We start from the raw sequence: 22,305 nt of genomic DNA on the forward strand, positions 1-22,305 counted from the left end.
TTGCATTCCAAAGCAGTGTTCGGATTCCGGGGCAAAATTTGATTAAAAAAAGTTTGGATTCCAAGTTGTTCGAATTCTGGGGCGTTCGGTTTCCAAGTTACCACTGTACACTACACAGCATCACAGCTTCTTAGACTCTTTGTGAGGAAGTGTATAGGATGCTGCCACCTCCCCTTAAGAATACTCCCTCACAGTGTCAGGGCCACCTTAAAACCCTGGTCCCACCCAAAGAGGATCTGACACAGGAGAGATTGAGCCAGGAAATCAACTGCCATGAAATATAAAAGGCGGGACCAAAGTTGTATCAGAAAGACTCAGAAGGAAGCAGAGAAGCCCCAAGGACTATGTCTCTATCACTTATGTGTTAACTACAGTCCAACTTGGAATTTTGCAGACTTTGTATTTTGACATGAGTACTGATAGAGCCAGGTTAGAGATAAGTAGAGTGTGGTGTTGTGCCAAGAAACAGTAATGTGTGCTGTACCCTGCAGGAGCAGGCCACCATTGTCACATTTAAGGATTTTGTTTTGAGTTGCCTTCTTTCTTCCTTTGAACTAACAGGACCCCTTGCCCCAAACCTTCAATAATTATTATTTGCTTTTACCTCCACCTGCTGTATGGTCTGTCTTACTTGGGCTCTGGGCCCACCTTTTCTCGCAATACCATAGTCCTGAACAGAAAAACACTTTATTAAGAACTCCTTTTACTAAACCGAGGAAGAGCTTCGTACCATGGGCCGGGTGAGGTAAATACTCAGATGCTCATTCTATTCCTATGAGTGTCATAGCACTTACCTTGCTGGCCTGCCATAAGAAGCTCTTCTGCAGTTTAGTAGAACCCAGTGTAAATTTGTATAGAATTATACAAGATTAACACTTGATACAGGAAGAACCAAGATGCCAAGAAGAAAAACAACAGAAAGATCTTAACAAGTAAGTTTTTCTGATTCCAGTTTCAGTGGGGTGTTATGCAGTGTTATTTGAGTGTCATTGTTGGTGATTCTGGGTGGACTTATCACTAAAAGTTAGGCTTTTTTTCTTTATTTAGTTTCAGTTGCAACTAGACAAACGGCTTCCACTACTGATTTGTTAATGTTATTTTATTTCTTCTAGAAAGAAACATTGTAATATCTGCACATTGTAATATCTGCATAGGAGAAGTGAGGTTGTTCTTCTCTAAGAAGTGTCCTAGTGTTTACATTAATACATTGAAAAGTATTGGGGAGAATGGTGAGCCTTGGGGTACTCTGCTTGACTCCAACCATTCTTCCAATCTTTCTCCACATTGTATGTTCTATTTGTTAGAAATTCTTCTAGCCAAGTGTACACCGTTGTAAGTTTTGTTGTATTATTCAATTTTATGATTCCTCTGTATTTTTAAACTTTGTATAACCGCCTTGAATCCTGATAAGGTGGTATATCAAATTTTAATAAACTTGAAACTTATCCCTAGAAAGTTTAGGATCAGTAATAGAAGCTGATGATCTACCACATCAAATGAACTAGCTAAGCTAAATTGTAGTACAAGACTTGTTGTCAGGTGCTCATGCATGTTCTAATCTCAGATTTCAGGGCACTGAGTAGTTTCAGTGCTATAGTGTTTTCTGTATATTTAGGTGTATCTAAAATGACTTCCTTAATGTTATCCTTTTACAGATTATTAAGACAATAGCAAAAAACCACAAGATTACTTTACATTAGTTTAAACATTATTGGAGGCTGATGCTTAAAACCAAAAGCCTAAGTTAGAGACAATCAGCACCAGACTAGTGAATGTGTTAATGTGCACAGAATGTTCGAAGGGCTCTAGTGCAGGAAATAATGTGTGTGCCCAATATTGCTGTAAATTGTATTTAAATGTGCGCTCAAACTCCTGATCAAGTCAAGGAAGCAAGCAAGTGCTGAAGGCCCAGAACCCTGAGTTCCATAGATCTTCAGCAGCCTGGCTGCTCAGAAAGACACCTTCATGCTTGCCTGCAAAAGGAAGACCTGAAGGGGGCAGCAGAGACTGTGGAGAAGATGGAGGAATTGAAATGCTATGATTGACTCTTCTGCAGTATGCTCGTGAGCACAGATGGACAACCCATGGTTCAGCATACCATCCCAATTGCTCTGGAAATATATTTTAATACCTGCAAGCTATTTTACTTCAAACTGTGGATTACTATATACCCTACAACTGCATTTCTACCACAGTTAATACCACTTTACCTTCTAATTCATTTCTCACAATACAAATGAGATAGGTACTATAGGGCATATATTGCTGTCATGCATTTTCCTAACATCTACAGTTTTGGTTTGGTTTTGTTTTTTATTATCCACCAGTCATGTTTAAAGCTGTTTCACCTTCAAACTGCATCTGCTTATGCATGAAAACATATACATACACATTTTCATCTGACTTCTTCAGCATTAATGAAACATTCTGAAGCAGGATGTAGAAATCGAGACAAAACACAGCTCAATTTTCTTATTTTCTCTTACCTTGAATAAAAGTAACCCTGAATGAAACAGTACCAACAGAATCCTCACCTGGTTTGTCACATGGCTGTTGAGCTTTTTCAGGTCTCCCCAATTTATTCCTGCTGACATGAGAAGCCTGAAGACTTGCATGATAAAGGGATTCCAGCTCTGAGACCTCCTGCTCAGTGTCCCGATTCCATTGAGGGTGCAGCTCTATTTGATTCCTTTCAAGTGCATCTTGAAAAGATCTGTCTTCAGTGGGTAACATATTTCTCACAATCCCAGGATACAACTCTCCATTCTTATACTCAAACTGGGAACTATAATACCTAATAGAATTGTCCATCTGATGACCCACGGGTACAGAAGTGCCCATAGTAATAGCACTGTCAACATCCATCTGCCTTATGCCTACTGGATGACCCAGCCCTCCCTGACTAAGAGCAATATCCACATTATTCTGTCCAGGTCCACCAGGAAACTCTTCAAAATACAATCCAGGTCTCTGGAAGGCAGTATGATGGGCACAAACATTGTCAAAAGGAACAAATACATCCTGAATATTTTGATGCCTTTCCGAAGATCTGGCATCATTCTGCTGACTCTGAGGGGTTGGTGGCCTTGGGTAGGAGTGTGAAAAATTCACAAATGACTCTTTTGTTTGCTTCACTGAGGACTTGTCTTCTGAGGAGGCTGAAGTAGTCCCTGCTACTCCACTGGAACTTCGTTTTGGAGATATACCATGCATTCTCTGAAACTGTTCTGCCAGGGTACGCACTAATCCTTTGCTCTTAGGAGTGTCAGATTTGAAGGCCTCTGTACTGCCAAACTCAGCTGTTGTAGAGAGCAAAGTCTCATCCACATGAGTCTTAATGAGCTTGCTTATTGTGTGTTCAGAAGGATACTGGGAGCACTGTGAAGCTGAAGTAGTAGTAGGAGGGGATGCAGGAATGCAACCTGTTTTAGACTGTGCTAGAGTGCTTGGCAAGTTGATGCCATGGATATTGCTGCCTGCATCTGGAGAGGATGCATACGGCACTTGACGTTTCCAGGGTAAAGACTCAGATTTAAAGCCATTTGACGTGCTATTGTTTTGTGGTGTTAGAATAGGCATTATTTCAGGAACTTCTTCCTGCTTGTTGATGTTAATGTTACCAAGGCTATGACCTTTCACAATGTCTGATGTGGGTCCTTTAAACTCCAGTTGACAGTTGGTATTGTTCTCCAACCTCAGCCCATGTCCATGGGAAGCAACAGTCTGGACATCAAAATCAGTAGTTGGGAAGCTGGAAAACAATCTGGTTTGTGGCCTCTGTTTATGAGCTGACAGGGAAGAAGACTCAAGGTATGATGATGAAAGCAAGTCATGGCAGGAAGCAGATGGGTGGAAGAATGATCTGGACCCATAATCTGTTTCTGTGTTTGGTTCTGGAAGTATTTCCCGGCTTATCAGAACTTCGACCGGGCCAGTCTGTTCACTGAAATTACATAGCACATGTACATAGGAATATATTAGAAATGATTTACAATAAGCTTGCTTATTATTATTCTAGTGTATTCTTCTCACAAGATCACTCTGGGATGAGAGAATAATTTTCTATTGAGAAGATGTTGGACTTTTTTAATATGATGACCATACTGGGTTTTAAATGGATGTTCTTATAATTAAAATACAGAAAATTTTATAAGTGGAAACTGCTGTACTAAACCCCAAGAACCTCAGAAAGATGTTAACTAAATTAAAAAAATGGACTCTGGCACAGAAGTGATTAGGCTAGGATTTATCTTGTATAATTTTGCAAGTCACATTATCTGATTCTTAATAATGGGAAGGCTGGAATGACAAGGAACTTGCATCTTGTAGAGAAAGACATACATGTAATGATACCTGTTTTATTAAGTTTCTCCAAAGTGGAGATTAGCTAATACTTGATCTGTGTTGTTTCCCTTTATTGTTTTTATGTACACTGCTTTGGACTATTATTCAGGAACATGGTTTATACATTTGATAAATAAATTAAATAAAATGATCAGAACTAACAAGATGGCTCTATGATAAAACCCCAAAATGTTCAGAAATGATATTAATTATGCTTTCAATATTTTTCATGTCTTATACTAATGTGAATGTTTACCGTCAGACAGGCACATTTTACTGCTAATTTAGCCATTTATTAAAAGGGCTCTTCTTAAGTTCCCCCTGCAAAAGTCCTTAGTAAATATAGCTTTAGAGAGTAGTATTCAAGCCTCCCTGCTCATCTGTGGAACATTCACAAGAGGTATTAAAACCAGGAGCTTAAAAAGACAAGTTAGCCTTCACATAAGTCTTTACTCGCTTTTATAGTCAATATTAAAGTAAGTCATTTCAGATCATATACTTACAGTATATAGGGGTTAATTTTTATAAGGGTTAACTGGTAAATGTCAAGAGTCAATTTTCAAACTGCTCTGAAGAAAAGTCAGCATGCCTAAACATTTCCCTTGAATCTTTCCATGGGTACACAGTTGGAGCAATTTTATAACTGGGCACCATATGCTAGGGGCTTCAGTGCATGCTGATCATCAATTCTATATCATTTGGGTACCCAGATTCCATTATAGAACATTAGCACAACCTGGTATTGTCATGCCCTACATTTAGGTGCCTGCAGATACAACAGCTATAGATCTGGTATATCTGATGGTGCAAAAATGTGGTAACTGTGTACATATTCTGTAAGCTACTTATGTAACATGAAGCAGCGTCCATGACCTGCCCATGGACCGCCTAAATGTATGCCTCCTAGCATTTGTGTCTAAGTGTACACATGTACTTCAGTCATACTGGGGGAGGACATTTTTCAGACAGCCAATTTATATGGATAAATCGCTTTTCACCTATGTAAATTGCTTCGATAATAGTTCTCCAGAAATTTTCTCCCCATAGACTTGATACATTTAGAACTCCCATATTACAGGATGGCCAGATTTGCTTAAGCAAAATAAGGGAGTATCTACAATTAACCAGTTATCACTAAGAGGCATAGTTTAAGCAAAAAGGGGAGAGGGGAAAAGCTTTTCCAAATGTAGAATCTCTTGTACAATAGGTGCCGGATTGAACGTCAAAAATCGCTCCATGTTCAAAGGAAACAGCAACTTAGAAAGCTTCATATGGGGAAAGATATATAGACATGGGAGCACCTTTCCTGCTACCCCAACATGCAGTCTCCAGCCCAATACCACCTCTCCTTCTTGGAGTCCCCCCCCAAGCAATCAAACCCTCCCACAAATACCTAACTCCCAAGCAACCCCCTCTACTGTGACACTTGATCACAGCTCTTGACTCCCAATTCTGAGTAAACACCCTCCTGGCATAGCACAGACCCTTTCCCAAGGAGTCCCTAGGCTAACCCTCCTCTCTCTGGACTCATACTCCTCAAATATAACCCCGCACCACCACCACCCCCAGCATGCCCCTCCATTCCCTATCCCCCAATCCAATCCTGAGGTCCTTGATGTGTAATTGGGTGGAAGCAATGTCTATTCACTCCTATCTCAAATCTCCGTCTCTTTTGCTGAGACTTCTAGAAGTACTGTCTGTATTGGCTGTCTGAAAAATGTGTTGAAAAAGAGGTTTCTTGGAAAGGTCTGCTGGGGGAGGAACCAGGTGCTGCAATTGAAGGAGAGATTGCCCAGAGAAGGTTTGGGTGGCATAATGAAAGAGGGTTACTTAGGAGTGGGCTGCAAGGAGGGTGAATTGGAATTGGCATGAGGGCTTGACCAGGGGTGGAGTAGGGGATAGAGATACAACAGTGTGGGGGACCTCAGATGTCAGTACCTACAGCTGCCCCTACAGCAGGCACCTAGTTTTCTGAATATAGATGTGGATTCCCTATGTGAAACATGGTATGTATTGTAGGCTCAACACTGAATTCTACCACAATAGAGAAAAGTCTACTTAATCGCTAGATCAACTACACCACACAATGGAGACAAGTCTACTTAATCGCTAGATCAACTACACCAAGACTACTCCCTCTTTCTGTTCTACCTACATATCTCCTTGCTATCTACACATACTCATTTCTGTACGTCAATAGCCGCTGTGGTCTACTGAGATGTTTACATGCTGCCATTTAACATGGGAATGCTTCTAAAATAAGGGCCTTAGTGACTATCTGCAAAACGTTTAAATACTAACATTTGCACCCCCTCCCCCTTTTTACAAAACCATAGTGTGGTTTTTAGTGCTGGCCGTGGTGGTAACAGCTCCGACGCTTATAGAATTCCTATGAGCATGGGAGCTGTTACTGCCCCAGCATCGTTAAAAACCATGCTACGGTTCTATAAAAAGGGGGATTGTCTGATAAATTTTGTGCTTCATTTTTTATGTGATCAAAATAGTAGCAAGCTTCTCCACTATTTTACACGCAACCCTTATATAAGTATAACTTCTTCATAGGATCCTCAGTGGCACCACTTAGATCTCAATAAAATCTCATTGCTCTAAGTTTTACGTGTCAGCTCATTGGGTCCTTTTTCTTTTTATGTGTGACTACTTATTTACTATTCACTTGTGTTAAATTTATTAACACCCTTGTGTTAAAGTCATTTTTTATGTGGGCATTGTACAAAATAAACCCAAATATTCTCATTAATATTTGAAAAAAGAATTAAGGCAGTACCTACGATGTATATCTTAACTGGTATACTAGAGAGTTGCGCGGGGACAGAAATCCCACCCGTCCCCACCCGTCCCCGCCAAAATCCCACCCATCCCCACCCGTCCCCGTGAGGAATCCCTCCGTCCCCACCCGTCCCCGTGAGGAATCCCTCCGTCCCCACCCGTCCCCGCGAGGAATCCCCTCCGTCCCCACCCGTCCCCGCGAGGAATCCCCTCCGTCCCCACCTGTCCCCGCGAGGAATCCCCTCCGTCACCATCCTTCCCTATAAACTTCAGAAATAGTTATTTTATTTAATTATGCTACTGAATTAAAGGCTCTGGTAGAGACCCATTTACAAATAAGCAAAGAGACTATTAATTTGGAAATATTAATTGGGAAGAATACATACTTTGTAAATGGGTTTCTACCAGAACCTCTAATGTAAATATAAAATATAAATACTCAGCTGATGAGAACCCACAAACTGTCAGCTGAGGACTTCCTTTGCAGTTGGCCTGGGGTCCCTTTTGCCAAGCTTGGCAGGCAGCAGTAGCGTCCCTGAGTCACAGATGCTGGCACCTCAGTGGCTCATGGATGCTGCCAGCGACTGCTGCGCTTGGTGGAGGGGAGTTCTGACCATCTCTAGAGGAGGTCCTCTGCTGGCGGTGCTTGGGGATCCCCACCAGTCACAGCAAGGGCCAACAAGTACTTCAACACTGTAGAAATAAAACCAGAAATGCATTTCCTTTTCTTTTGAACACAAAACAAAGATATCTGCCATATACATTTCCCAAGGCAGATGACTCTATGCAATGTCACCTCGGTAACAAAATACAAAAATAGACAAATACACCCCCTCCCTTTTTACTAAACCACAATAGTAGGTTTTAGCACAGGGAGTTACGCTGAATGCCTCGCGCTGCTCTCAATGCTCATAGGCTCCCTGCGCTAAAAAACAATATTGCGGTTTAGTAAAAGGGAGCCATAGTGCAAAATATAGACAGCAGATATAAATTCTCAAAACAGACACATTTTGATCACTAAATTGAAAATAAAATCATTTTTCCTATCTTTGCTGTTTGGTGATTTCATGAGTCTCTGGTTGCACTTTCTTCTTCTGACTGTGCATCCAATCTTTCTTCCTTTCTTTCAGCCTCCTGTATGTTTCCTCTCCTCCAGACCTCATTCTCTCCCCCAACTTTTTCTTTCTGTCTCCCTGTTCCCCCTTCTTTCTGTCTCTCTGTCTGCCCCCTTTCTTTCTTTCTCCGTGCCCTCCCCCAAGCCACTCGGTTTGCTGCCACCGCCATCGGGGAATAGTCCCCAAGCCACCGCTGTCCCAAGCTTTCCCTGCAGAAGCGTCGCGCTGACCAGCATTCCGCTCCCTGACGTCAATTCTGACGTAGGAGAGGAAGTTCCGGGCCAACAAGGCATTTCTCCTCATTCCATCCAGCCTGAGCCCCATCTCTCCTTGATCCAGCATTTCCCTTCTGTGTCTGTCAGAATTACCATTCCACCTATTTTCCAGCATCACCCTTCTTTGTGTCCATCTCACCTATATCCCTATCTCACCACTTTTTCAGAATCTTCATTTGTCTCTGTCCTTATCTTTACGCCATGTTCACCATTTGCCCTTTCAATGTCTTTATCTCCCCCCCCCCACACACACACTTTTTCAGCATTACTTCTATGTCTCTATTTCACCTCCTCTTCATGTCCCCTCTGTATCTCTATCCTTATTCAGTAGGTCCTGCTTACCCTTTCTCTTCTTTGTGTCACAATCTCCATTTTCAGCTTTCCCCCCTTTTCCTTTGTTACTGCACCCTGTAGCCAGAATCTTTCCACCCTCTCTCCACTCCGGCCCAGCCCAGTATGAAATATTTCCTTTTGTTTCTCTCCCCTCTCTCTTCTCCTCCCTCACCCACGAGTCCTGCATCTGGCCCTCTCCCTTCTACCTGCACCTGGCAACACCTCCCTGCTCCGCGGCTCTCTTAAGCAACTCGTCAGCAGCGGTGATCAAGACAAGCTGCCGACATCGAGGCCTTCCCTCTACGAGTCCCGCCTTTGTGGAAAAAAGAAGTTGAAACAAGCGGGACTCGCAGAGGGTAGGCCCCGACGTCAGAAGCTGCTGCTGAGTTGCCGAAGAGAGCCGCAGGTAGAAGGGAGAGGGAGATAGGAAGGCTGTAGAAGCTCCGGAGCATGACACCGAACCCGGCCAGGATGATTTCTTTTTCAGGCTGCTGCTGCCGCTGCCATCCCCCACCCGAAATGACAAAAAACAGCCTAATGCCCGCGTCGGGAAATAGCCATGCTGAGCAGTGAGCTCAGCACGTACACAGATGAAAGCCTTGCTTGCTGATTGGTCCGGCGGCACGGTGGGGCGGGGCCGCCGGACCAATCAGCAAGCAAGGCTTTCATCTGTGTACGTGCTGAGCTCACTGCTCAACATGGCTATTTCCCGACGCGACGCCAGACTTGTAAGCTGCACGCCTGCATCGCCAGAATTTAGGTAGGTTGTTTTCATCCCCGTGGGAGTCCCGTGGGCAAGGGGGCGTCCCCGTGGGAGTCCCGTGGGTCAGGGGGGCATCCCCGTGGGAGTCCCGTGGGCCAGGGGGCGTCCCCGTGGGAGTCCCGTGGGCCAGGGGGGGAACCCGCGGGATCCCCGCGGGACCCGCGGGATCCCCGCGATCCCCGTTCCCGTGCAGACCTCTATGGTATACACACTTCAGTTTCTATAAAACAATGCCTTTATGCTTGTTTTTTTTTTTTCCATTTTTCAACACTGCCTTGGAATTCTTTTGGTTTATTTTGCTGTCTCCAGGATTTTTGGTAGCAATTAAATTCTGTTCCTACAGATTTTTGTAACCTTTCCCATATAATTTTACATAACTGATCACTGTGTGTGCAGACCTTAACATACCAACTGTAAAAAAAAACATTTTTCTTTGGGCTATTCTTTTTCCATATTTCATACTACCAATAATTATACCATTTACAATTCAGGTGGGATACTGCTAGGACCACTTTATTGGTGATATCTCACTTACCAAGTAAAGAAGAAGCTGAGAGGCCTCAAAGTTCATTGTCTATGAGACAATCAGTTAACAATGGCAATTGAGTACATATGTGGCTTTCACCAAAGCCAATACTTGCTCAAGGACATAAGAAACATAATTTTAGTGAACTTTTGCAAGCTCTTTGATTTTTCTCATGTGGATGAAAACTGCACTGGGTTCTATTCTAAAAAATGCACGAAACCATCATTTTCTGAAATTACCAATTCTTTCCCTGGCAAGGGTTAGCTGTGATCTGCTGTGTTATATATTGACTACCTTGTAGACTGGTTTATAGTGCCCCCCTGTGTTGACTGCAGCAGCGATGATGGTGGTTGCAGAGACAGCTGCATGCGATCCTGAAGACTCCGTGCTTTTCGTATACACAATTGCAGCTTCTTATCAGCTAGGGTTCTGCTGTGAGTGCTAGATCTGGCATCATGCATGGCAAGTCTGAGTTTAGCTAAAATGCAAAAGAAAACATTGCAGAAACAAACGCACATACACACAGATTTACAAAAAATAAAAATAAAAAAAGATGCAGCAAGGAGCATAAACATAAAAACATGCAATATTGCCACAAAACCAAGGATGTGCTCCATTTTAATAAACAATGAACACTAATGTTAGCAGTGTATCCAGAACATGTTAACTGAACCAAAATAATTCAAATGGATACAAAAGAAAAGTGATAGCCGGGGTTGGGGAGGGCAGGCTCAGCCAAAACATTTCTATATACAGACCAAGTCCCACCAGAGGAATCTGCATTTTCAAAATTATAATGAAAAAAGACTGCATCAAATTAATCAAAGTTAACAGCCTTCCTTTTAACTTACTATAAATTTGATAATTTTTGCTCAGTTACAGAAGTAGAAAGGTAATAAATAGAAGTAAAGCACACAGAAAAGAAAATGTATTAAGGCCCCCATTTTATCAAGAGAAAACAAAAAAAAAATTATGTGGAGTGACGATATTCCTAAATGGACTTTATTTGAAAGTGTCAAAGTTTCAAAGGTACACTGAAATAATCCACATAAAATAATTTCATCCACATAAAAGCCTTAAAGGACCTAGTCCGCTAGGGATACAGAACCCAATACGGTCTGTGTTTCGACAAAAAGTCTTCTTCAGGGGTCCCTAGGGGTCCTATAAAGGGAATACGTGGGAAACAATTGTGTGCAAGCAGTGTCTCACTTCCAGCTCACCACACAATTGTTTCCCACGTATTCACCTTTATAGGACCCCCAGGGACCCCTGAAGAAGACTTTTTGTCGAAACGCGGACCGTGTTGGGTCCTGTATCCCTAGCGGACTAGGTCCTTTAAGGCTTTTATGTGGATGATTTATTTTTTTGTGGATGAAATTATTTTATGTGGATTATTTCAGTGTACCTTTGGAACTTTGACACTTTCAAATAAAGTCCATTTAGGAACATCGCCACTCCACAGAGGTTTTTTTGGTTTTCTCTGGATTTTCTTCTTTGTGGATATTTTGGGGTCAATTCCTTTTGTTTTTTCCCCTTTTATCAAGCCACATTAAGTTTTTTTAAATCATCGGCCACTGTGATAAAAGCTCCATCACTCATAGGAATTCTATGAACATCTGAGCTTTTACTGCAGCGGCCGGTGATTAAAAAAACCCCTAACATGGCTTGATAAAAGGGAGCCAAAGTTGGGCCAAAATAAAGATATTTTATTTCATATGGGTTTTTTTTTTCTATTTATTACCTTAAAAAGGTGAATTAATATGGCTACCAACTTCTTTACTCAGGAAGCAGACAGGAAATCTGAACTCTCTCTGGTGGCACTCCAACCCCTTTCTGACCCTGTCAAGGATCTGAGTTCTCCTGCATCAGTTTTCTGGAGGCTTTTTTTTTATTGCAGTGGACCATATTTCTGCATATCGACAGTGACAGTATCATGACAGCATGCAGCAAAATACTGTGCACTAAAATATGCAATCCATACCCATTCTCTGCCCATAACCCATCCAGTTTCCACCCTATAATATGGCATGCAATTAGTGCACAAATTAGAGTGTGCGCTGACATGCAAGTTCAGTACACAAGTGTCGCAACATTTATTAACTGCTTAATATACTTTATTAACAGGCCCCTTAGACTCTAAGCTCTGTTGGGGCTGGAAAATACCTACTGTGTCTGAATATAACTTTCTTTGAGATACTATTGAAAACTTATGAGTTAAATCCAAATAAATAAAAGGGGAAGACTGAATTACTTCAAAAGGAGTCCTCTTTTCTAATTTAGATTTATACATGTGCTCAGTGACATTATCTATTTGCTTATGCCAAAGTCATGACTGCCGTTTTCTATTTTTCAGGCCTAAATTAAACAAATAACTTATCCAAATATTAGCTGAATATTGTCACTGAGAAGATAGATTTTGGAGCCTCGTGGCCCCCTCCCCCCCCAAAAAAAAAAAACCAAAACAAAAACCAGGTCAGATAATATCTGGCCATTTAAGGTGTATTTGCATAACTAGGTGCATCCACTTAGGCACCATGAAGTAAGAATCTATTTTATACTAGAACCTAGGTACCTACATTCCTTTACAGAACACTAGCTTAACCCTGTATCAGCATAGGCACCTGCACTTATGCCAGCCATTGAGCTGGTATAAGCTTGGCTGCCTAAAGGTGGCAGGGATGTGTGTAAAGCAAAGTTACCTGTAGCAGGTATTCTCCGAGGACAGCAGGCATATATTCTCACACAACCGGCATTTTCAGTCAAAAGTGTACTGACACTTTAAATCTTTAGGATCGCCTGTACCACGCGTGTGTTGGTACCTTCCTGCCCAAGGTCGGCTCTTGAGATCTGCAGTTCAGTAAGATAGCTAAGAAGCCAACTAGGGGAGGTGGAAGGATTGCTGTCCTCAAACACCTGCTACAAGTGAGTAACTTTGCTTTCTCCAAGGACAAGCAGGCAAGGTATTCTCACATCTGGGACTCCCAAGCTGCCAGGATCAGGCCTTTAAGAAAAGGGTTATTAGTAACTATCATGAGCCTGGTGAAAAACCAATAGGGTTGGAGGAAAGTTGGCATTTAAGAAGAGAATAAATTTTGCAGAACTGCTTATCTAAACCAACTGTCTCTGGAATGACTCTCCAAATAGTAATGGGAATGGAATGACTCTCCAAATAGTAATGGGAAGTGAAGTATGGATTGAGGGCCAAGTGACTGCATTACAGATATCCTTGATAGGTGTGGAACAAAGATGAGCTAGCTCAAATTTTATGAGTAGTAACATGGCCTTCAAGCGTCAGCCCAGCCAGAGCATATGAAAAAGAGATAACAGTCCACTAGCCATGTGGAGATGATTTGAGTTGAGTGGTATTTCTATGAGGCTTGGTACAATCCAGGTAATAGGCCAGTACATGTTTACAGTCCAGTGTGTGAAGAGCTGCCTCACCAGGGTGGGAATGCAATCTTGGGAATACGACAGGTAAAATTATGGACTGGTTTGAGATGAAATTCAGATATGACTTTTGGGAGGAACTTCGGATATGTGCGAAGAACCACCCTGTCATGGTAGAATCTTGTATAGGGTGGATCAGGTACAAGCGCTTGAAATTCACTGACCCAGCATGCAGATGTAAGGACTATGATGAAGAACATTTTCCAAGTGAGATGTTTGAGAAAAGAGGTTGAGAGAGATTCAAAAGAAGACTTCATGAGAATGGAGAGAACATTGAAGTTCTAGGCAATGACAGGAGGCTTCAGAGGAGGTTTAGGGGATCATTTTCAAAGTACTTAAGACACACAAAGTTGGTTGGAGATGTGATTTCTGGTAGTTGACTGCGAATCCCAGTAGCTCTAATAGACAAAGTGAGGCATCAAAGGCATGCTGAGCTTGCTGAGATGAGGCCTTGATTAGTCAGTCATCTAAATAAGGAAATATATGAGACCTGCATGAGCGGATGATTGCAGCCACTACCACCAAGCATTTTATGAATACATTTGGTGCTAACTTTAGGCCAAAGGGTAGGACCCTGTACTGGAAATGGCATGAACCCACTTGAAAGGGAAGATATTTTCTGTGGGCAGATAAGATGGGAATGTGAGTGTACACTTTTTTGAGGTCTAGAGAGCAGAGCCAATAATTCTCCAATAATGGTTAAGTTTTCCCAGAGAAATCATGTGACAATTCTCCTTCATTAAGTATTTGTTAATAACAAATGGAGGTCTAGAATTGGGCGGAGACCTCCAGTCTTTTTAGCATTAGAAATACTTGAAAGAACCCTTGGCCTCTTTCCTGCAGAGGAACTTGTTCTATTGTACTGAGCTGGAGAAGGGCTGAGAGTTCTTGGTGAAAGAGGGTCTTCTGGAGGGAGCTGAAGAAGACTGTTGGAGGTTAGGTTGGAGGCTTTCATAGTAGTTATAGGGTATAACCTTGGGATACCACCTGAAGAACTCATTGGTCTGATGTTATGAGGGTCCAGCAATGGTAGAAATGGTGGAGTTTGCCTCATATGGGAAGATCCAGAGGGAAAGGGAAAGAGACCTTCTCTAGAAGGGAGTCATAAGGACTGTTGCTGCTTGGATTGTGGTTGAGCCTGAGGCTTTTGTTGTCTCTGCTGTCTAGGACGTCTTTGAGTTGATGGAGGAGATGCAGAAGCTTGATTATAATGATCCTTGGAAGAATAAGAAGAAGAGCATCTAGAGTTACTGGAATATTGTCAAGATGTTTCTGTTTGTGATGCTTGTACCTTAGACAAAGTTGCAATCGTGTTTCTTGATTTTTTTCTGAAGTCTCCTCAATGTGATCATCAAAAAGATCATCCCCTATACATGGGAAATTGGAGAGGCAATCTTGGATGCTGGTGTCTAAATCTGGGATCTGGAGCCAATGGACATTGCTGAAGTCCAGGAAGTGACATCAAAAGCATGGAATGTGGACCTGAACATTCACTATCTGGTCTCCAACAAATTCTTGACCAAATGTTGGAAAGGTCTGAGCTGGTCTAATGTAAGATGTTGCTCAAAGTTTGGCAATTGTTTAATTAAAAACTTCAAATAAAAGGTCATGTAAAAAATTGTAATTGAGTATTCTATTACATGGCATTAATGTTTGGAATACCCGTCTACCAAACTTGTCTAAGGTTCTGCCTTCTCTGCCTGGCGGTGTATTGGCATATGTATGACAGTTGTTTGCTTGTTTCAGGACTGACAACTACTAAAGACTGGTGTTGAAGTTGAGGCCTGTCAAATCCAGGACAAGTCTGAATTCTGTATAAAGAGTCCAATTTACATAGCGCTACTGGGACAGATAGTGGGGTTTCCCAGGTTTTAAAAAGGGCTTCCTTCATAAGCTTGTGTAATGGCACTTTCATGCAATCTTCCCATGAGTGCTGCATGAGGCTCCTCTTCAGACTCCATGCTAATATGAAGTGATTGTCTCATCTGTCTAATAGAGTTGGTAAAGAACAGACTTTCAGGTGGGGACTTGCGTTGAGAAGGCGGTGAGGAATCCAACAGTGTCCCATAGGACTCATTTGCAGAAAACTATGGGAAATCATCCAACAAGCATGGTGACAAATCCGAGTCAGAGTCCTCAATGCCAGCTCTTCTTGGAGCATAGAGAGGGCATTGAGAATATGACAAAGATCATCAAGGAAAAGTTGTTCTCCACTACTTGGATGACAATGCATGCATCGAGCATCTTTCTGATGTGGAAGCTTAACTTCAAGGTGTCCAAAATCAATGACTTGAAGGACTGTGTGGCTGATTCTTGGACTGGGCTGAGTTTCGGAGTGATGATACAGAAAGTTACACAAGGTGTGACTGCAGTAATCCTGCCAGTTCTTGCTGCATCAGCGCTCGAAGCTGCTCTTGCAGCGATGGCGCTGGTACCGATGTTGGCAAGGACACAATAGGTACTTGTTGAATTGGGTGTCGAGGCACTGAGGACCTCAATGCCGAGGCACACCTCTGAGGAGACACCAACTGTAAAGATGATGATTGGTCATCAGTTTGTTGATGGAGTAGATGCTTGAGATGATGCCAATGCATATCTGATAGGGGAGACATGTTTGTGCTTCTTAGCTCACTTACGAGGTTCCCCTGATGCTGGTAGCACTAAAAACGTGGAAATGGAATGAGTTGTCAATGCAGTCGGTGCCAGTGATGATGCTGGAAGTTGAGTATGATTGAGTGTTGAGGTCAGAGCCTCCAGCCATGCTTAATGTCCCTGAAGTTGTACCGAAAACTTTTTCAAACTGCGTTTTTCTGGCTTTAAGCAGCCTCTTCTGCGTGTGAGAGCACGAAATATCCTGATGATCAGGACCTAGGCATTCTACATACCAACTATGTGGGTCAGTGCATGAAACAGAAGATTAGGTTTTTACCTTCGATAATCTTCTTTCTGTTACGCCCCTTCTGGATTCCATATGCTAGGTGACGTACCAAAGCAATGGTAGCAGCTAGGGAGGGACAGAAGAGCCTTATCTCAACACCAAGGTCCCAAAAGTGGCATCAGAGGGAGCCGCCACATCCACTCAGTAAAACTGGGTAAAGGTATGAAGAGAGGACCAAGTAGCCACCCTGCAAAGTTCATATGGATGAATTGCGCGAGACTCCGCACATAATACAACGAGACATCAGTCGAGTGAGCCTTAAGAGAAACCGGGGGCTGCTTGTTGTGGGCAATGAAATCGCAGAAAGGGCCAGGTGAATCCATCTAGCTATCAAGGACTTGGACATCGTCTGACAACGGCAAGGCGCAGCAGTCAGGACAAAGAGGTGAACAGACAGCCGGAAATCATTAGTCCTCTCCAAACAGTGGAGCAAAACTCTCCTGACATTCAACTTGTGCAAGATCCGATTCTTTCGTTCCAATCCTGTGGAATGAAACGCAGGTAAATGAACCTCCTGGTTGACATGGAAGGCGGAAACTACCTTCAGTAGAAAGGAAGATACTGTATGAGAACTCCTGCGTCAGTAATACGGAGAAAGGATTCCCTGCAGAAAAGAGCCATAAGCTCCAAATACGTCATGCCGAAACAATGGCAACCAGAAAGATAGTCTTGATAGTCAGATCCAGAAGAGTAGCATTGTTCTTCAGGGTCTCGGGGAAGCCCCCTTCAAACCACTGAAGGATGTTAAGATTCCACAAAGGGAAATGAGGCCACAAATGAAATGCGCCTCTCATAAATCTGGTCACATCTGGATGAGCAGTAAGTGAACTAAAGCCTCTGCATGCAACCTGAACTTTAAGGGAGGCCCCTGTTAAACATCCTTCTCTAAGCTTACCAGAAGAAAAGCCAGGACCACCGAAATGTGAGCCCTCTCAGGCTCCACCTGGTCCTTAGCACACCACTGATGGAAAGCCTTCCAGGCTTTGGCATAAGAAGCCATAGTAGAGGGTTTCTGTGACTGCAAAAGCATCAAGAGGACTACATCTGAAGAACCGCACTTCAGCAAAGCTGAGCACTCAAGAGCCATGCTGGAAGACCAAAACGCTGTGGATTCTCCATAGGCACCAGACCCTGACTGAGAAGGTTGCCAGGGAGAAGGTTTAGCTTCCTGTCCTGCTGAAGACTGACTAGATTTGTAAACCATGGATGACGTGGACAATCTGGAGCAACTCGAATCACGAAGCTGGGATGCATTGCTATCCAGCGGATGACCCGACCAACCAGAGGCACAAACGGGACACAAAGGAGCTTGTGAGGTGGCCAGGGCTGAACAAAGGCATCCAGCCCTAAGTTTCTGCACTCTGTCCGATGACTGAAGATGTGCCTGACCTTCGATTTCTCTACTGACACCATCAAGTCCATCTGGAGTCGACCCCAGTGCTGTACGATCAGACAGAAATGCTTTCTGTGAGAGGGACCATTCTCCTGGGTCCAGGACTTGCCGACTAAGCAAGTCTGTCGACTCTCGCCATGTGCGCCACCAAGAGAGACAGAAGACTGACTCCACCCAGTGAAACAGCATGTGAGCCTCTTGGCCCAAGGAAGCACTTCTCGTGCCCCCTTGATGAATTATATACTACCGCCGTGGCATTGTCTGAGAACACTTGCACTGCTGTTCCTTCCAGAGTGGGCTAGAAGTGAGTAATGCCATGTCAATTGCCTGAAGCTCCAAACAATTGATCAACCAACACCACTGCCCCTGAATGGAGCAGTCCCCGACAGGCTGGGATCCGTCATAAGAGTTAACCACTCTAAGATCCAAAGACTCTTGCCCTGGCAGAAAGCATCTCCCTGAAGCCACCAGTGCAGATTTCTGCATGCTGGTGCCATCCAGGGGAGCGGCTTCTGAAAGGGATAGCATTGTGGAGACTCCTTTAGAGGACACATGTGTGCACTGGCCCAGGAGACCACCTCCAAGGAGGCTGCCATGGACCCCAGCACCTGCACATAATGCCAGGGTGTAGGAGATGGAAGATTAAGGAGATCTTTGATCTGCTGCTGAAGTTTCAGACTGCGTGGCTCGGGAAGAAACGCACTATCCTGCTGGGTGTTGAACAGAAGGCCCAAATACTCCAGGGTCTGAGACAGCATCAACTGGCTCTGTTTGAAGATGACAATCCAACCCCAGCTCTGTAGCAGAGACCACCGTCTCTACTGTACAGGCGTACTCATGTCGAGATGGAGCCCGGATCAACCAGTCGTCCATAAAAAGATGGACCTGGACACCCTGTCTGCGGAGAAACACCGATACAAGAACCATCACCTTGTATAGCCTCTGGACTCTGGGTCAGGCAGTGGGGAGGGCTGCAGGAGAATAGTTATAGGAGGGAAAATGCTGGACTTGCTTGGGGGGGTAGGGAGAGAGGGGGCAATGTTAGACTGAGGGAGGTGGGGCAATGGAGAGAGTTGGTAAGGCTGGATGGATGAGTGGGTGGGAGGGGAGAGGAGAGAAGAAATACTTGACATGGATAATGGGAGAGGGGATATGTTGCATATGGGATGGAAAGGAAGGGAAGAGGAGAGAAGGAAATGCACATGGATGGAGAGAAAGGGAAGAGAGGAAGAAGCTGCACAGTCAAGTTGGCAGAGGATCCAGCTTTAGGATTTTTTTTTTTTTTAATACTAGTGCTGGAGCTGGGAATCTATGTATCCAACTCTATTGCTGAAAAGTCAGATCTAGAGGAGACCCCTGGATCCCACTTAATTGTAAAAAAAAAAAAAATCCTGAAGTTCCTGGGCAAGGTAAGCCATGCCAAAGCAGAGCAGATAAGGGTGGAGTAGCAGCCACTGGATCTGAGACAGAATGAGGCAGCAGAGAATCCAGGACAGCCATAGGATCTGGCTAAGGCAAAACAGCATCATGAGCAGAATAGGGCAAGTTGGAGTCCCATATCCAAGACAACCAATAAGTAAAAGCTGGATCCTCGGCAGATCCCACTGTAGAAAGTACAGAGCAGATACAGAGGATCTGACTTTTAACAGTCCTGATGGATGGAGGGAAATGGAAAGAGAAGGAGGATACACCACACACAGATGGATGAGAGGGGAAGGGAAGAGCGAGAGAGATATCTTTATAAACGATCTGGACATAGGTGCGACGAGCGAGGTGATTAAATTTGCGGACGATACAAAGCTATTCAGAGTAGTGAAGATGCAGGGGGATTGAGAAGATCTGCAACGTGACATAATCAAGCTTGAGGAATGGGCATTGACATGGCAGATGAGGTTCAACATGGATAAATGTAAAGTGATGCATGTCGGTAACAAAAATCTCATGCACAAATACAGGATGTCCAAGCGGTACTTGGAGAGACCTCCCAGGAAAGGGACTTGGGAGTTCTGATCGACAAGTTGATGAAGCCGTCCACACAATGTGCAGCGAACAGAATGCTGGGAATGATAAAGGAATGGGCGAACAGAATGCTAGGAATGATAAAGAAGGGAATCACGAACAGATCGGAGAAGGTTATCATGCCACTGTGCCAGGCCATGGTGTGCCCTCACCTGGAGTACTGCATCCAGCACTGGTCGCCGTACATGAAGAAGGACACGGTACTACTCAAAAGGGTCCAGAGAAGAGCGACTAAGATGGTTAAGGGGTTGGAGGAGCTGGCGTGCAGCGAAAGATTAGAGAAACTGGGCCTCTTCTCCCTCGAAGAGAGGAGATTGAGAGGGGACATGATCGAAACATTCAAAGTACTGAAGGTAATAGACTTAGTAGAGAAGGACAGGTTGTTCACCCTCTCCAAGGTAGGGTGAACGAGAGGGCACTCTCTAAAGTTGAAAGGGGATAGATTCTGTACGAATGTAAGGAAGTTCTTCTTTACTCAGAGAGTAGTAGAAAACTGGAATGCTCTTCCAGAGTCTGTCATAGGGGAAAACACCTTATGACAGACAAAGTTAGACAAGTTCCTGGTGAACAGGAGCGTACGCAGGTAGGGCTAGTCTCAGTTAGGGAGAAGGTCTTTGACAAGAAGGCCGCCTCATGAGCGGACTGCTGGGCATGATGGACCACTGGTCTGACCCAGCAGCGGTAATTTTTACATTCTTAGAGGATACACATGGACTGGGTGAAGGGAATAGATGGAAAACTAGAATTGACAAAGGACAGAAAAATGGAAGAAAGCCAAATCTGAAAAAAAGTGAAGAAGAAAGGAGGAGAATCATAACAAATGGACAAGAGGCCCTGGAAACAAAGAGAATCAGAGACTGGAACCAACGTGAATAGAAAACCAAAGTCACCAAACCATAAAAGTAGAAAAAAAAATTTCATTTTAGTGTTTGTAGTATGTCCAATTTCAGAATTTATATTTGCTGTCTTTATTTTGCACTGCACGGGAGGAAACATGTTTCTTTCTATTTTCTTGGTATTTGTGCTGCTTCTTGAGATTTCAGGTTAATTTTTTACTGTACTTGAAAAAGAGGCTTATCTCTGTTCTTCATGTATGATCACAAAGCCCTTTTCAATGCTTTTCTGCTGGTAACAGAGCTACATGGCTATTGTGGGTGGAGCCATGAATAGTCATACTGTTCCCTAAGGTTGGCCCTGTATAAGTACCAGCCACACAGCAAGGGAGGTGGCTAATTTGGGGGGGAGACTTGAGTCCAGGATCCCTCTGTGTTCAGTACAAAAAGAAGTACATATCTCATTATTTCTCCAGTGTTGCCATACTTGCTGAGTTTAATTTCTTGGGGCTCCCAGTTCAGTTTCTACTTCTATTTGTGATCCTTGGTTCTATGTTTGGTAAAGGTCTATATGGTTATCTTGTTGTTCGTGCATCCTTGTCTGGACCATATGCCATTTTCAGTAAAAATATATTTTTTAAAAAAAAGTTGTATTGTGTGGTAGTAAAGGTATTGGGGAGATCAGGGGGAGGGAGGGGGATCAAGGACCCCCTCCTTAATTTTTGCCCTGGGCCCCAGCATGTCTAAAACTGCTTCAAAAAACTATTTAACTTGCTCTTGGCAAATAAGTTCACACTATTTGGCCTGTACAGTTTTGCATTACTGCACACGATTAGAACATGGCCACATTGCTTGATTTTTTATGCACGTGTATGTAAAATATTTTGAATTAAAAACCCACATTGCTCCTTGTGACCCTGGGCAAGTCACTTGATTCCCCCATTGCCCCAGGTACATTAGATAGATTGTGAGCCTGCCGGACAGACAGGGAAAAATGCTTAAGTACCTGAATAAATTCATGCAAGCCATTCTGAGCTCCCCTGGGAGAACAGTATAGAAAATTGAATAAATAAATTAAATAAATACATTTTTGCACAAGATTTACTGTATAGGCTCCACAGGGTATTTCATAACTGAGGGCATGCTTGCAAAATCATTTTTTTTAACCAAAAAGAAATAAAACTAGAGGCCACTAAAAATTATTAACATAATTCTGTTAAATCAAATATAAAAAAAAATATTTACAAATAAAAATGGTGGTTACAGGTATGTATCTCAGATTAACATCATTTTGCAGTCCTCTTACCTTAAACATGAGGCAACACATACTTAGTCACCCTCTACAATGCTATACTTACAGTACATAAACAACACAGATCTAAAAATGGCAGCCTATTAATATATTCTGCCACATACTTTTGCAAACTAGGGTGTCCTTTTACTAAACTGTGATAAACACTAGCATGCACTTACAGCACATAAAAAGGCTTAGGGTTCCTTTTACAAAGGTGCGCTAGCGTTTTTAGTGCACA

General features: G+C 43.2%; 1 protein-coding gene across 12 annotated transcripts in view; it reads right to left on the reverse strand.

Annotated features, from left to right (window-relative positions):
* The window catches only part of USP54 (ubiquitin specific peptidase 54), a 312,165-nt gene that overhangs the window by 17,352 nt on the left and 272,508 nt on the right, over nucleotides 1-22,305 (reverse strand). For 11 of the 12 annotated variants that reach the window (XM_033941395.1, XM_033941394.1, XM_033941402.1 and 8 more), the window contains 2 exons: nucleotides 10,438-10,621; nucleotides 2,535-3,943 (listed from right to left, as the gene is read on the reverse strand). In XM_033941395.1, coding sequence (XP_033797286.1) covers nucleotides 2,535-3,943; nucleotides 10,438-10,621 — 1,593 coding nt within the window. Of the gene's footprint in view, nucleotides 1-2,534; nucleotides 3,944-10,437; nucleotides 10,622-22,305 lie in introns of those variants that run through there. The other variant, XM_033941404.1, reaches the window with a different exon arrangement.

This window comes from Geotrypetes seraphini, chromosome 4 (genome assembly GCF_902459505.1).
Source record: "Geotrypetes seraphini chromosome 4, aGeoSer1.1, whole genome shotgun sequence".
NCBI classification, from domain to species: Eukaryota; Metazoa; Chordata; class Amphibia; order Gymnophiona; family Dermophiidae; genus Geotrypetes; species Geotrypetes seraphini.